The sequence below is a fragment of the Muntiacus reevesi genome, chromosome 3, assembly GCF_963930625.1.
Source record: "Muntiacus reevesi chromosome 3, mMunRee1.1, whole genome shotgun sequence".
NCBI lineage: Eukaryota > Metazoa > Chordata > Mammalia > Artiodactyla > Cervidae > Muntiacus > Muntiacus reevesi.
This window is the reverse complement of record NC_089251.1, coordinates 178,299,965-178,314,596: the sequence shown is the minus strand read 5'-3', so window position 1 is coordinate 178,314,596 and position 14,632 is coordinate 178,299,965. Positions and strand designations below refer to the sequence as shown.

General features: G+C 36.0%; 1 protein-coding gene across 1 annotated transcript in view; it reads left to right on the top strand.

The window, feature by feature from the left end:
• PEX3 (peroxisomal biogenesis factor 3) overlaps positions 1 to 10,055 on the top strand; it is a 34,815-nt gene extending 24,760 nt beyond the window's left edge. The window contains exons 7-12 of the mRNA XM_065931230.1: positions 107 to 161; positions 714 to 882; positions 2,397 to 2,467; positions 4,634 to 4,756; positions 6,597 to 6,693; positions 9,099 to 10,055. Of these exons, the coding sequence (XP_065787302.1) occupies positions 107 to 161; positions 714 to 882; positions 2,397 to 2,467; positions 4,634 to 4,756; positions 6,597 to 6,693; positions 9,099 to 9,182 (599 nt within the window). The 3' untranslated portion in view covers positions 9,183 to 10,055. The remainder of the gene's footprint in view (positions 1 to 106; positions 162 to 713; positions 883 to 2,396; positions 2,468 to 4,633; positions 4,757 to 6,596; positions 6,694 to 9,098) is intronic.
• Positions 10,056 to 14,632: the final 4,577 nt, after the last annotated feature.

Below are 14,632 nucleotides of genomic sequence, written 5' to 3'. Positions count from 1 at the left end.
TAAGATTCTTATTTATGACCTGTAAACTAATTCTAATTCATTCATTTGTATTATTGAGGAATTGAAAATGTAAATAAGGCTTTTACATTTATTTTTGTTTTTATAGGCCTGACAGAATTGATCACTGTCATTAAACAGGCTGTGCAAAAGATTTTAGGAAGGTAAGGTATTTTGCTTTGCCTTTTCTTAACTTCCTGATTCTGATGAATAAAAGAAAAACTAGCATAGTTCTGATGAAGCTAATGACTTGACACATGGTGGTCTGCACAACTCTTTTAACCTAATACAGACCCAGCCCTGGCGTATTACATTGTGGAATCCGTTTTCTTCATCAGTATCAACCTTTTGATACTAAGGGGAAAGCTTTAAAATTTCATTGTTTATTGATTGATTTCAAAAACAAACCAAAAATATTTGGGTCATGAGACAGAAGACCTGCTTTTAAAAATCTGCCTCTGAGGCTTTTAACTCCTGTTCATACAGGCAGTATCTTTAATTACAGTGGGAATTTTCTTGTGAAATCTGCAACAAGATTTTTCTTGGCCACAAACCAGTGGCTGATTTCTTAATCTCCTCTATTTATTTCATAGTCAGTAGTTTCAGGTTTGACTGGATGAAACAGGATCTCCAGTAGTAAAATGTTAGGAAAAGAGTATTAATAGGACGTGTTGTATAGTTTCACTTTATCCCAGTTTTCTTTTCTCTGTTTGTAGTGTTTCTCTTAAACATTCTTTGTCCCTTTTGGACTTGGAGCAAAAACTAAAAGAAATCAGAGATCTCGTTGAGCAGCATAGATCTTCTTCTTGGATTAATAACGATGGATCCAGATCTTTATTATGCCATTATATGATGCCAGATGAAGAAACTCCATTAGCAGTTCAGGTGCTTAATTCAAAGCTATTTAACCAAACCAGTTGCTCTTTGTTTTTAATGTTTTTTTCATTATGTCTTAAAATTTAGATTTCTGAGTCTCTTGAAAGGTAAGTGATTGAAAGACATATATTTCAATAACTGAAATAAAACCTCATTAATTTAGAAAACAAACTATAAATGTGATTGATTTCTAGTTAGAAAGCATTTTAGATATTCAGCAAGATTTTATTGAATGTTAGTTATATGACAGACACTATAATGTATGATTGGGATATAAAATGAATAAGCATGCTCAGTAAACCTGGGAAATTCGGAAGACAAATTTAGTTCCAGTGGCTAAAGCATATTTGTATGAGATCAAGTAAGAGAAGATAAAGCTGGTAGTTGGGGACAGTATCATAAAGAGCTTTGTATGCCTAGATAAACAGTCTAAACTTCCAGTTCTAGACAAAGGTGAATTTTGATCAGGTCAGTACCACGATCATGTTTGCTTTTTAAGATAAATCAGTGATGACAGTATCAGAGTGCACTCAAGGAGGTTGTAGTCATCCAGTTGAGAAACAAAGGCCAATTCTAACAGTTATCAGCCGTGGTGTTGCTATACCCTGGTGTGTCCCGGACAGTTGTGATCTACGTTACTCATTCATTAAGAATAATAAAAATACCAAGGATTACAGGTTATAGGCCTCTTTTAAAATAATTGCTGTTTATTAACATGTAAGCAGATTGCATTCATTCTTTGCAGTTGAGAGAAGGATCTTTCTCACTTCACAACTGGAGAAGTCTTAGACCAAAGAGGCCCTTGTGCCACACCTCAGCCTAAAGGCCCTGTTAGAACAAAGATGGCCATGGTTTTCATTGCCTGCCTCCCGCTCCCCTGGAGGCTCCAGAGATAGATTGTAACCCATTTAAGAGAACCCCATGGACCCCTGCAGGATGGAAGCTGAACTGAATGAACAGAACAGACCTGTCAGAATTAAGAGAAACAGGAGAAAACTTACTTGAAAATTAGAATCTCAAGGAGATGCAGTAATAGTATTTTTAAAGCTTTCTGGAATGATAAAGCAGTTTCCAAATTTTAAAATTCAACAGTGGACTTAAAAAGAAAATAATTCAACAGAACAGGTAATGAGAGGGATAATGGACCAAATCTTACCTGGATTGAATTTAAGCCTCTGGAACCTTAGACTAAACTAGATTGATAAGAAAAGACACATACATATCCTAATAAAATGTCTTAACAATAATAGAAAAATATATCTCTGGCCTCTGCAACCTGGAAGACTAATTTTTCTTTGTTAATATGTCCTTCAGGTAAATAAAGATCTTATAAAGATCCTGTTGTGACTCATATTTTAAATGCTACTCGCTGTGCACATCAACCTGTATAGTTTTTTTGAGTTGAACATTTTTTTATTGTTGATAGACCATAGACTTTGAGATTTCCTGAACTCTTGGGTTTGTTTCATCATAACCCTGTACTAATATTTGAAACCCTGAAGTGTGGCATTTTAATTTCACAGGCCTGTGGACTTTCTCCTAGAGATGTTACCACTATTAAATTACTCAATGAAACTAGAGACATGTTGGAAAGGTATGTACACTGCATGTAACAGGAACATGTGCTTCCGTTTTAAATGTGTTCATGACCATTTTATAGTTCTTCTTGACCAAATAGTGAACATAATATTTTGTTAAAATTAAATTTTAAATATATTCCCCTGCTTTTAGTAGGATTTCCTACCTACACTCGTGCTTGTCTTATTAGGGTAGGGAGGTAAGCAGAGATTTTTTTTTTCCAAGATACCCAGGATTGCCCCTACCTGTTTTCCTAGCCTAGAGATTCTGATATACTAGTTAAGGGACTGGAAGATAGTTAGCATTTATATTTTGAGGAAAGCTTTAAACGGTGATTCTTATATGCCCAGTGTATTCTGGTATATGTTTAACAACCAGCCCTGTAAAGAAGAAAAACCGAAAACTAAAATTGCAGCCACAGCAGTGCTGACTCTGCTGACTCCCAACCTGATGTCACTCAGTGCTGACTTGGGAAGAGGTGAGCAGCCAGAGCTAGTCCTCAGGTATACACACGTGTGCACATGTGCTAATGTGTATGCACACACATACTCAGTTATGAGAACTTCTTCCCCTAACCCTTTCGGTTTCGCCTCTAATGTTACTAAATCTTTGAGTGATAAAAACTCACATCTGCCTTCAATAGAGTATTAACTTTTTAAAATTACCCAGAAGACAGCCAGAATGTTACAAATGGGAAAAGCCCCAGATTATGTATTAGAAGATGCTGCTGCTGCTAAGTCACTTCAGTCATGTCTAACTCTGTGCGACCCCATAGACGGCAGCCCCCAAGGTCCCCCATCCCTGGGATTCTCCAGGCAAGAACACTGGAGTGGGTTGCCATTGTCTTCTCCTATTAGAAGATGAGAGGACCTAGATTCAGGGTTGGCTCTGCTGTTTATCAGCTGGTCAGCCTTGGTTGAGCCACTTACACTCTTTGAGGTAGTTTTATCATTGTGAAATCTTAGTTTTCATCTTCTTTTATCTTAAGTGATTAAAGTATCAGTATTTTTTTTTAATTAAAGATAATTTAAGATCATTTTCTCTAGTTTTCTTTTATGGGCAGGTCATAGCCTCTGTTAATAATATTTTTTTCATGATCTTGAAGAAAACCAGCAAATTTTTAGGTTAATTCAGCTATTATCTGAATTCATCAAGTTCTAGTCCTTTGACTTTCTATATTATCGATCTCCACTTCTTTTCTTATTCAGATCACTTCATGAAACCTTAGAAGGTCATCAGTGTCCTTCTGTCAAATCCAGTCAACCTGTAGCGTTCATCTTTCTTGACCTTTCTCTGACAACGCTATTAATCAAAGCTTTCTTGAAATTCTTTCTCTTATGGCTGCCTTGACAGACTCCCAATTTTTTCCCCAGTTCTCAGATCATTCCTTCTTAGGTTCCTCTACTCCTGTCTTTCCTTTAAATACTAATGTTTCTCAGGTATTTGTTCTTTTTTCATCCTCAACTGCCCCAAGCAATTTTATTTACTCCCATTACTTTACTGTTTGTATGTTAATAATTCCCAAATTTATAGCCCTAGCCCCCCACAGCCACACTGCCATGCATTGAGTTGAGATTTCTACACGTCAGAGACAGAACAAAGCTGTTTAACTAGGCAGTTTCTAACTCTGATAGCATATAAATTACTCTTCGTATCAAAGAGTTTCTGTGAGGTAATAATATAGCAAAAAGAGCTTGACCTTTAAGGTCAGAAAGGCCTGGGTTCAAATTCTGGCTTCTATATTTACTAGTTGCATATCTTAGGACAAATTTCTTCGTGCATCAAGTGTCCAGTTCCTCATCTGTACACATTAACAAAATATTCTCTCTCACTAGAATGATATGATAGAGTATAAAAGTGATTAGAAGAAGATTCCTTTTTAAGAGTTTCCTCAAGAGAAGTAATGATTACTGATGTTTATAAAAGTACGTTTATGAAGTGCCGATAATGTAAGAAAATCTAGCAAAATGGGCAAACATCCTCACTGTGTTGTGTTACATAATTAGCCCTCTTTTTATGCTTAACTTTTAAGATGGACTCCTTGATATATTTTTATAATGTTTTAGTTTATAAAATTGTGACTAGAAATGGTATGGCTGTCAAAGGTGGCCACATGGTTATTAAATTTTTGTCCTTTTCCATTGAAAATCTAAAAGGTAATTTATCATCTTGTTTTATGTAGTCCAGATTTTAGTACAGTTTTGAATACCTGTCTGAACCGAGGGTTCAGTAGACTGCTAGACAACATGGCGGAGTTCTTTCGACCTACTGAACAAGACCTGCAGCATGGTAGCTCCATGAACAGGTAAGAAGACATATAAGAATGTCACCAGTCTAAAGACTTCTGATAAAACAGTGCTTTTGGATATGTTTATTTTTTGTTCCAGGTAACAGAAAAAAAATCTCAGATGACAAATGTGAATGTTTATTTTTTCAACAAATTAAACTCTGTTAAACCAATGACTCCTTCATTAGGAGGAGCTCTTTCAGTATTCAGTATTAAAATGTTTATTTCTTCTAAAATTTTGCCACTGTACACAAGTACTTACCTTGTGAAACTACTTTTCCATAGGCCAGTTTCACTTATTGAGGCTTTTTTAATTTAACGCTTTAGAATACAAAACTTCGTGAAAACGTTATTTAAGTTTTAATGTTTTCTCTTACATTATTCCAGTACTATAAGCTATAATTGGCCTTCATAATTCAACCAGACATTCTTGTTCTAGATTCCCATTTGATGAATTATGTCCTAGTTCTATAGCCAGTTTTGTAGGATTAGGAATGTTTAGATAGTACAGATGATAGTGATTTTAATCATAATTACTAAGTCATGGATTCACTCTGCCAAAAGATAGCGTATGGCTTTCTTTTATTCTTATCATCTCAGCATGAGCACCTTGAATCTATTAGGACTTACACTCTTTTACAGTTTTTTTGTATTAAATTGAGAAAATAATAGGTACTAAATCAATGTTAACTGACTATAAACTTATCTGTTAAAATTAGGGATAACAGTACCTGATATGCAGTATGTATGTGCAATGCCTGTTTTAATTCTCAGATACATAGAGCAAGAGGTTATTTGCCCAGTTCGCTGGGACCACTCTTTATTATACAAAAAGGAATAATTTGCAGTTAACATTGAGGATTTGGAATGCTTAGGGTCATAAAGTTTATTTTCAGAAGCAATTTAAATGTCATCCTAAAATCTTTTGCAGCAATTCTTTAAATTCTCAAAAATAATTCAGCCTCAGTAAGTTCTCCAAATTAAGGTGCTCCAGTCAAGAAAATTTCACTATAATCTCTATCTAGCAAAAGTATTAGTTATTTACTGAATGGTGATAAGAATTTTTATTTAAAACAAATACTTGATCTTGTACACTAGAGAATTAGAAAAATTATGTTGCAGTTGTATCAGCCATTTCAATCTTTTCTTAATTCCTGTAGTACTCATGATCACTCCTGTAGGACTCAAGTGTTTATTATACTTAACTATTTGACGTTGCTAGTAATTAAGAGAAATACATACCAAAACTATGAGATAATCATCTTTAGCTATCAGACACATGAAGAGTAAAGAAATGCTTGATGTAGAAAGGAGTCATGATAGAGCAGGTATCCTCTCATGCTGTTAGAGAAGCAGAGGGAATTTGGCAATATACATTTTAAAGCTTAAAGGCATTCATACCCTTCGACTCATTAATTCACTGTAAATACAGGGTTATTTATATTAAGGAAAAGTAGGCAAAAACTCAATGCCCAACCATAGGGAGCTGATGATATAAGTTGTCACAGCTAGAGGATGGATTACTATATAGTTATTAAAAAACAGACAAATACTTTGGAAGAACTTTTAATGAGATGGAAAGAATGATTATAGCATGTGAATGAAAATTCAAAACAGTGTTGCTTGGGAGGTTATAGCTGGGTGTTAAAAACACCCAAAAAGTATAGATATGTATAAAAAAATTACTGGAAGAAATTAACTATGATGTCAATTATAATTGTTATTTCTAGATGGTAAAATTAGGTTTGGTCTTTATTTTCTTTTTAAATATTTTTCAATGACTATTTCTTTTATAATTAAACATTAAATTCCTATAAGATAATTTCAGAAAGTAATTGTTACTGTGATGATTTTTCAGTCTTTCCAGTGTCAGCCTGCCTTTAGCTAAGATAATTCCCATAATAAATGGACAGATCCACTCAGTTTGCAGTGAAACGCCTAGTCATTTTGTTCAGGTAAGAGGAGATCTTGGGTTATTAAAAACAGACTGTACTTTTGGTTGTGGTCCTGTTTGTCTACCATAAAATTACATTTCTCTTCTATGATATTTGTTCAAAGAAACCAAAAACTTGAAGCCACATGTAGAGTACAGTCGAGTGCCCCATGAGAGTATAATATCATGACACTTTTATGAGGCTGGGAATCCCTCTCTCCATGTTACAGTACAACACATGCTAGACAGACTGCATTTTAGTCCAGATATATTCTAGTGGTCAGCTGAATTGACAGTGGTAATGTTTTGCATTAGCTGTGCCTTGAGGCAAATCAGTGAACCAGTCCGTCAGATTTTGAGGGAAAATGAAACATTTTTGTAGGAAAGTAAAGCATTTAAATATTTAATAAGTATAACTGTTAATAGTGCACCCATAATCTGTTCATTAAAAGCTGCATACTCAGTAGATTATTTAAATTTTTCACTCATCTCCCTATAACTCCATCTCCTTTCTTAGGAAAGCATTTTATAATAGAATACATTGAATAAGACTGATTTTACTAAAAGAACAGCTTTGAATCCAAACTTTTTTTCCAAGTTATTTGCAAACTTGGAAACTGTATAACGAGCAATAAATTACTCACAATACACCTCAATTCCAAACTACTGCCATAATGTGCAGTGAGAAGAGAGAGACTCTAGGCCTAAGTGTAAAGATAGTATCTTCTCAGTAATATTTATCTCAAATTAGAGTATCTCTATGGTTTTCTGCTTGGGAACGTGAAGAGCCATGAGGCTATAGGTTGTAATTCTTCCTTTCTCTTGTATAGAGTCATTGGCTTATCCTTCACATGTGACTTAATTTAATTTTAAGTTTAATTTTAGCTCAAAATTTTTTGAACACTTAAGTTTTAAATATTTTTTCTTTTAATTTTTATGTGCATATTAGTGTAAGAAAAAAAAATAGTTGTAACTTCTGGCATTTAAACCTTAACTTTACCTTTCTCCATTTTCATAAAAATCTCTGGCTTCATCAGTGAGCTGTTCATCTTGATGAGTAGCATAATATATACACCAGGGCTTCCCTGGTGGCTCAGATGGTGAAGAATCTGCCTGCAGTGCAAGAGACCCAGGTTCAGTCCCTGGGTCGGGAAGATCCCCTGGAGAAGGGAATGGCTGCCCACTCCAGTATTCTGGCCTGGAGAATCCCACAGACAGAGAAGCCTGGTGGGCCACAGTTCATGGGATCGCAGAGTTGGACGTGACTGAGTGACTAACACACACTTAATACAACACCAGCTTTGGTGCTTAAATAATTTACATTCTATATTAAAGTCTATAATTGAGGATGAAAATAAAAGGTACAAACATCATTGATACTAGTGCTTAGTATTAACACATTTTCTTAGTATCATTGCATGTAGATTGTTTATATACTAGACCATTAATTGACAAGCCTTCCACCAAATTTTTAATTACGATTTCTGTGGGTTAAAGTACCATGCAGTATTCAGAGAATGTAGCTATGAATTTGTGAGATGAAAACTTGCTAAGCTCACCTGGATTTTGGGATGCTTAAGAAAGAACATCAAGGATAGGTTCACTTCCTGTTTCTCTGCCGCTCACCGGGCAGCGTGAAGCACATAAGGTTTCTGTGGCCATGGATCCTCACTCTCTGGGGAACCCTGTGGACACCTCAGAATAATGCCTGTAAGTGTATATTGTAAAATATGTAGGTTTAACGAAAACCAACTGCATAGTTTCAAAATACTTTATAAAATGACAGTTCATGGAACTTCTGCAGCTTATCTATCATATGATATAAAAATGTCTGAATTCTGCTAAAGGCCAACTCAAGTTCTGCTGTCTGTTGCTTACATACACAACTGAAAGAAATGCTAGATTTCAGTTAAAGGTTAGTGAAAAAAAGATGTAGTTTTTTTTTTATCTACATTAACAAATCCCTTAAGAACCCCTGTTCTCAGGTATATTTGTGTGGTTGTTATGTATGTGTGTATGTATTGTTGTAATCATTTATTCAACAGATTCTCATCCAGCATTTGACACTCACACGCAGATCCATTTGAAGACTATTTTGGATCTTCTTAGTGTGAGGGGGAAAAGTTGTGAGTTCTGGCATTTATACTTTATCTTTGTCCATTTTCATAAAAGTCTCTGCCTTCGTCTTAAAGCGGTTCATCTTGACAAGCCACGTTTGAATGCTTATCATACCCACTGTTTCTCATACAAGAACTTAATAAATATCTCCAGGAATTTATTATAAAAGGAACTATTTTCATTAAATGCTTTTCTTTTTGGCCTTAATGCCACAAAACTTTGAACTAAATTTGTTGCTTGATTGCAGAAATGAATTCAGATTATCTGTTCTTTTTACAAACTGTAATGTTTTATTCTCGTCTTTGCTAGGATCTGTTAATGATGGAGCAAGTGAAAGACTTCGCTGCTAATGTGTACGAGGCTTTTAGTACTCCTCAACAACTGGAGAAATGATTGGTTTTTTCCTTCAAGAACAGCTACAATGGGATTCAGTTACTTTTTTAAAAAAAAGGCACTGAATAAATCAACTATATATAGGGTAATGATTTGTTACCATAATGTCTAATAAAAATATATTCTTAATCAAAGTCTTCATAATAAAATAGATTTATTTGGCATCTTAATATATTTTTTTAAAGCCATCAACAGACTGGTTTTTGTGGGCATATCTGAGTGTATACAGTGCAAATATCAGAACTGTTAATAATTTGTTACATCATGGATATTAGTTCCAAGTCAAATAATGTAAATACTTTATTCTTTGACATTAATACTGAGGTAAAATCTGTTTGGGAAGTAGACAGAAAGTTTGGAAAAAATGCTATTTAAAGTTCACCAGACTTAAAGTTCACTGGACTGCAGTATACAGGAGAGAATCAGACTTTTCTCCAGTTAATCTTCAAAGGGATAAAGACTTTGTCTTAAATATACCTGGTTGAGAACTTTCTTTTTTAATAGAAATCAGTTAATTTAACAACTAGGATTAGGACTTCCCTGGTGGTTTGGTGGTTAAGGCTCCATGCTCCCCTGCAGGGGGCACGGGTTCAATCCCTGTTCCCTGATCAGGGAATCTACAATCCTGCATGTCATAACACGGCCAAAAATAAGAAGGAACAGCTATGATCAGCAATTTTTTTCTTTACCGTTGTTAGCAATCATTAGGAAACTACATACTGATTTAGAGGCCAACATTGTGTTGATGCTGTTTACTCAGCTATTATTAACTACTGTACATAGGTTCATTTATTTGTATGTAAATAATTATAACTTACTTTGTATTGATTTTGAGCACAGTGAATCTTATTACAATAAAATATTTTAGTAAAATATGGTTTTATCGAGTTGATACTTTACAGCTATTAAGTTATTTGTCCCATATGTAGCATTTTTGTTGTTATTTTTGGAGATTACACTGGTTTTCAAGTTTCATTTTTTTTTTTTTTTCCAAGTTTCATTTTTTTAACAAGCAATTGATGCATTAACTTACTTGTTTAGAAAAATATCATTTCCTTCTAAAAAGAAATAATTCATTGTTCTAGTATATATGTAGTTTTTTATATGGGTAACTAGGACAGAAAGAAATTAATCATATCATCATTATATTAAATATATTTTCAGTAGCATCATTTATGTTGTTTTATGTTCCTTCAACATACAACATATAGCTAAATAGGAGAAGGTAGAAAATGAATTGTAATGTCTTTTCTAAGGCCAGGTAAGGGCTGAAGCCAACTGCTAGGGAATCTATGCCTAGAATATATTAAAAAAAAAAAAAGAAAAGACAAAAGCAGATGTCAAACTAGAGAGGAGAACACATACTTCTTTCCAAAATTTGTCAGAATATAATGATGTAATTTCAAATCCTGAAAGATGATGCTGTGAAAGTGCTACACTCAGTATGCCAGCACATTTGGAAAACTCAGCAGTGGCCACAGGACTGAAAAAGGTCAGTTTTCATCCCAATCCCAAAGAAAGGTAAAGCCAAAGAATGCTCAAGCTACCACACAATTGCACTCATCTCACACGCTAATAAAGTAATGCTCAAAATTCTCCAAGCCAGGCTTTAGAAATATGTGAACTGTGAACTTCCAGATGTTCAAGCTCGTTTTAGAAAAGGCAGAGGAACCAGAGATCAAATTGTCAACATCTATTAGATCATCAAAAAAGCAACAGAGTTCCAGAAAAACATCTATTTCTGCTTTATTGACTATGCCAAAGCCTTTGACTGTGTGGATCACAATAAACTGTGGAAAATTCTCAAAGAGATGGGAATATCAGACCACCTGACCTGCCTCTTGAGAAACAGGTCAGGAAGTAACAGCTAGAACTGGACATGGAACAACAGACTGGTTCCAAATAGGAAAAGGAGTATGTCAAGGCTGTATATTGTCACCCTGCTTATTTAACTTATATGCAGAGTGCATCATGAGAAACGCTGGGCTGGAGGAAGCAGAAACTGGAATGAAGATTGCCAGGAGAAATATCAATAATCTCAGATATGCAGATGACACCATCCTTATGGCAGAAAGTGAAGAACTAAAGAGCCCCTTGATGAAACTGAAAGAGGAGTGAAAAAGTTGGCTTAAAGCTCAACATTCAGAAAACTAAGATCATGGCATCTGGTCCCATCACTTCATGGCAAATAGACGGGGAAACAGTGGCTGACTTTATTTTTCTGGGCTCCAAAATCACTGCTGATGGTGACTGCAGCCATGAAATTAAAAGATGTTTGCTCCTCGGAAGGAAAATTATGACCAACCTAGAGAGCATAATAAAAAGCAAAGACGTTACTCTGCCAACAAAGGCCCGTCTAGTCAAGGCTATGGTTTTTCCAGTAGTCATGTATGGATGTGAGTTGGACTGTGAAGAAAGCTGAGCACCAAAGAATTGATGTTTTGAACTGTGGTGTTGGAGAAGACTCTTGAGAGTCCCTTGGACTGCAAGGAGATCCAACCAGTCCATCTTAAAGGAGATCAGTCCTGGGTGTTCATTGGAAGCACTGATGCTGAAGCTGAAACTCCAATACTTTAGCCACCTGATGCGGAGAGCTGATTCATTTGAAAAGACCCTGATGCTGGGAAAGATTGAGGGCAGGAGGAGAAGGGGACAACAGAGGATGAGATGGTTGGATGGCATCACCAGCTCAATGGACATGGGTTTGGGTGGACTCCAGGAGTTGGTGATGGACAGGGAGGCCTGGCGTGCTGCGGTTCATGGGGTCGCAAAGAGTTAGACATGACTTAGTTGGACATGACTGAGCGACTGAACTGAACTGAAGTGAAAGTAGAGAGGAGAACACATCTTTTCAAAATCTGTCAGAATATAATGATGTAATTTCTAATAGGATGGTGGAAAACTGTATTTTGGAAAATGAGTGAATGTGTGTGTGTAATAGAGCATGCATCTCTTGCAGCAAAATTAACCTAGGATTTCATGCAAGGAAATTTTGAGACTGAACAGATGTGACTTTGTAAGGATAGACTGCTGATCATCAGAAAGTTATCACCTGGAATCATCTGCATCTGTAGAGTTGTGGCAGTTGTAGAGATGACAAGGTAAAAAAAAAAAAATCACATGTATCTGAAGCTAAGTGGCCTTAGACATTACAAATTTGTGTTCTAATTGAACAGTCGGAGCCCTTTTATCTGGACCTCTTAGTTGTTTGGTTAATGCAAAAAGTCTTTTAAAACAGGATATCATTTTTAAAATAACATATATTCTTAGATATTTTAACTTAAAGTACAAGTCATCTTTATTTGCCAGTTATTTACAATGTAGGTATGCTTATAAGCGTTCTCTGACTGTCTTATACAAATCATATGTGTTACATTATATAGTTGTATATGGGCACAGAATACTTGTGGATTTTTAGTACATTTCTGTCCAGTCTTTTAGAACTGTTTTACCAATAATTAACCAATACATTCAAATTGAGCATGGAGAAAGCAACAGATTTTCATCTAGCTTTTCCAAAGTATTCAACTTGGTTTTCACAGAAACGACAACTCTTCACACTCATTTCATCTGCTTATGTAACATGATAAAAACATAAATTTATCATAAATTACCAAACATAATCAGTTTGGTAACTGTGTTAGTTTCCTAGAATTGCTGTAATAAATTACCACTAACTGTGTGCTTAAAACTACAGAAACTTATTCTCTCATCATTCTGGTGCTTAGAAACCCAAAATTAAGGTGTCAGCAGGGCCAGGTATCCTCTGCAGACTCCAAGGAAGAATCCTTCCAAGCTTCCTTGACTCTTCCTGCTTCTGGTGGCCCCAAATATTCCTTGACTTTCAGCAGCATAACTCCAGTCTCTCCCTATCTTCATGTGGTCATCTACATGTTTGCAACCCCACGTCCACTATGATCTTACCTCAGAACTTACCTTAATTCTTAATTGCATGTGCAAAGACACTGATTCTAAGTAAGATCACATTCTGAGCTTTTGAATGAAAGTGAAGTTCGCTCAGTCGTATCCAACTCTTGGTGACCCCATGGACTATACAGTCCATGGAATTCTCCAGGCCAGAATACTGGAGTGGGTAGCCTTTCACTTCTCCAGGGGATCTTCCCAACCCAGGAACTGAACCCAGGTCTCCCACATTGCAGGCGGATTCTTTACCAACTGAGCTATTGGAGAAACCTTTTGAGTAGTTTTTGAGCTTTGGAGTAGGTATGATTTATTGGGGAGTACTATTCAACCCACTGCAGTAACAACCTCAGCTAACTGGTGTTAAACATATCCTGTTACATGGGCTTTACTGGTGGCTCAAATGGTAAAGAATCTGCCTGCAATGCAGGAGACCCAGGTTCAACCCCTGGGTCGGCGAGATCCCCTGGAGAAGGAATTGGCAACTCAGTCCAGTATTCTTACCTGAAGAATTCCATGGACAGAGGAGCCTGGTGGGTTACAGTTCATGGGATCGCAAAGAGTCAGACACAACCGAGCGACTTTCACTTTTCACTTTCAAATTGATTGCAGCAAGTGGAAACAGGGGTGAAGCATGTGCCAGACAGAAGCCAGCTAACTGAAAGTCTGCATCTTGCCCAGGCCTCAATTAGTATTCTTTCCCAAGAAAATGGAGAGCATCCGTTACTCTAGTGAGTTGGTTAAACGGAGATTACTTAAAACAATTATACTTTCTCCTTCAAACTTGTATAAATATGTTTGTTACTGTGTATATCTAAAAATTCAATATGAACAATTATTTGTTTGCAAGTTAGACAGGAAGGTTTTTATGTAACCTGGTCTTTTACCTACAAAATAAAAAATGAACAGAAAGCAAAATATCTGTCTTGTTTTCTGTGGCCCTAATTCATATTTATTTGATTAGTCTGAACTTTTAAAGTAATTGTGTTGTTTCAATATGGCATGCATAAGAAAATGAGATAAAATCTTATTAAAGTGATATCCAGTCTTAACAATCTAGTTTTGCTCGCTTTCAATATTTCTCTCGTTATTAAAGAAAAATCCAATGTTACTGAAATTTAAAACACGTCAATTTTGTGCCTGTATAATGACTCTGGGAAAAGAATCAGTTGTGGGGGATAAGAACTGTCAGGACAGTGCATGCTCCTCGGTTCTGTCTCGTCACAACAAAGGTTTGGAGTGACGGACATTCAAGCCCTCAGCGTGTTACAGCTCTCAGGTCTCGAACGGACGGTGTTGTAGCTCTTAGACAAATCAGTGTTACAGTTCTATTTTATTTAGATAATAGCAGGAAAATCCATCTTCGAGGTGTGAGGGTATGTCGACCCAAAGACAGGAAGAGAAGAGCACCCCAGCGCGTGGGGGGCAGAGAGAGAGAGAGAGACCCCCAGCCCTTTGGCTCCTCTTTTTATATGTTTTTTTCTCCCCCTGGGCCTGCCCTGTGTAAATTGGGCTAGCCAGGAGTGTTG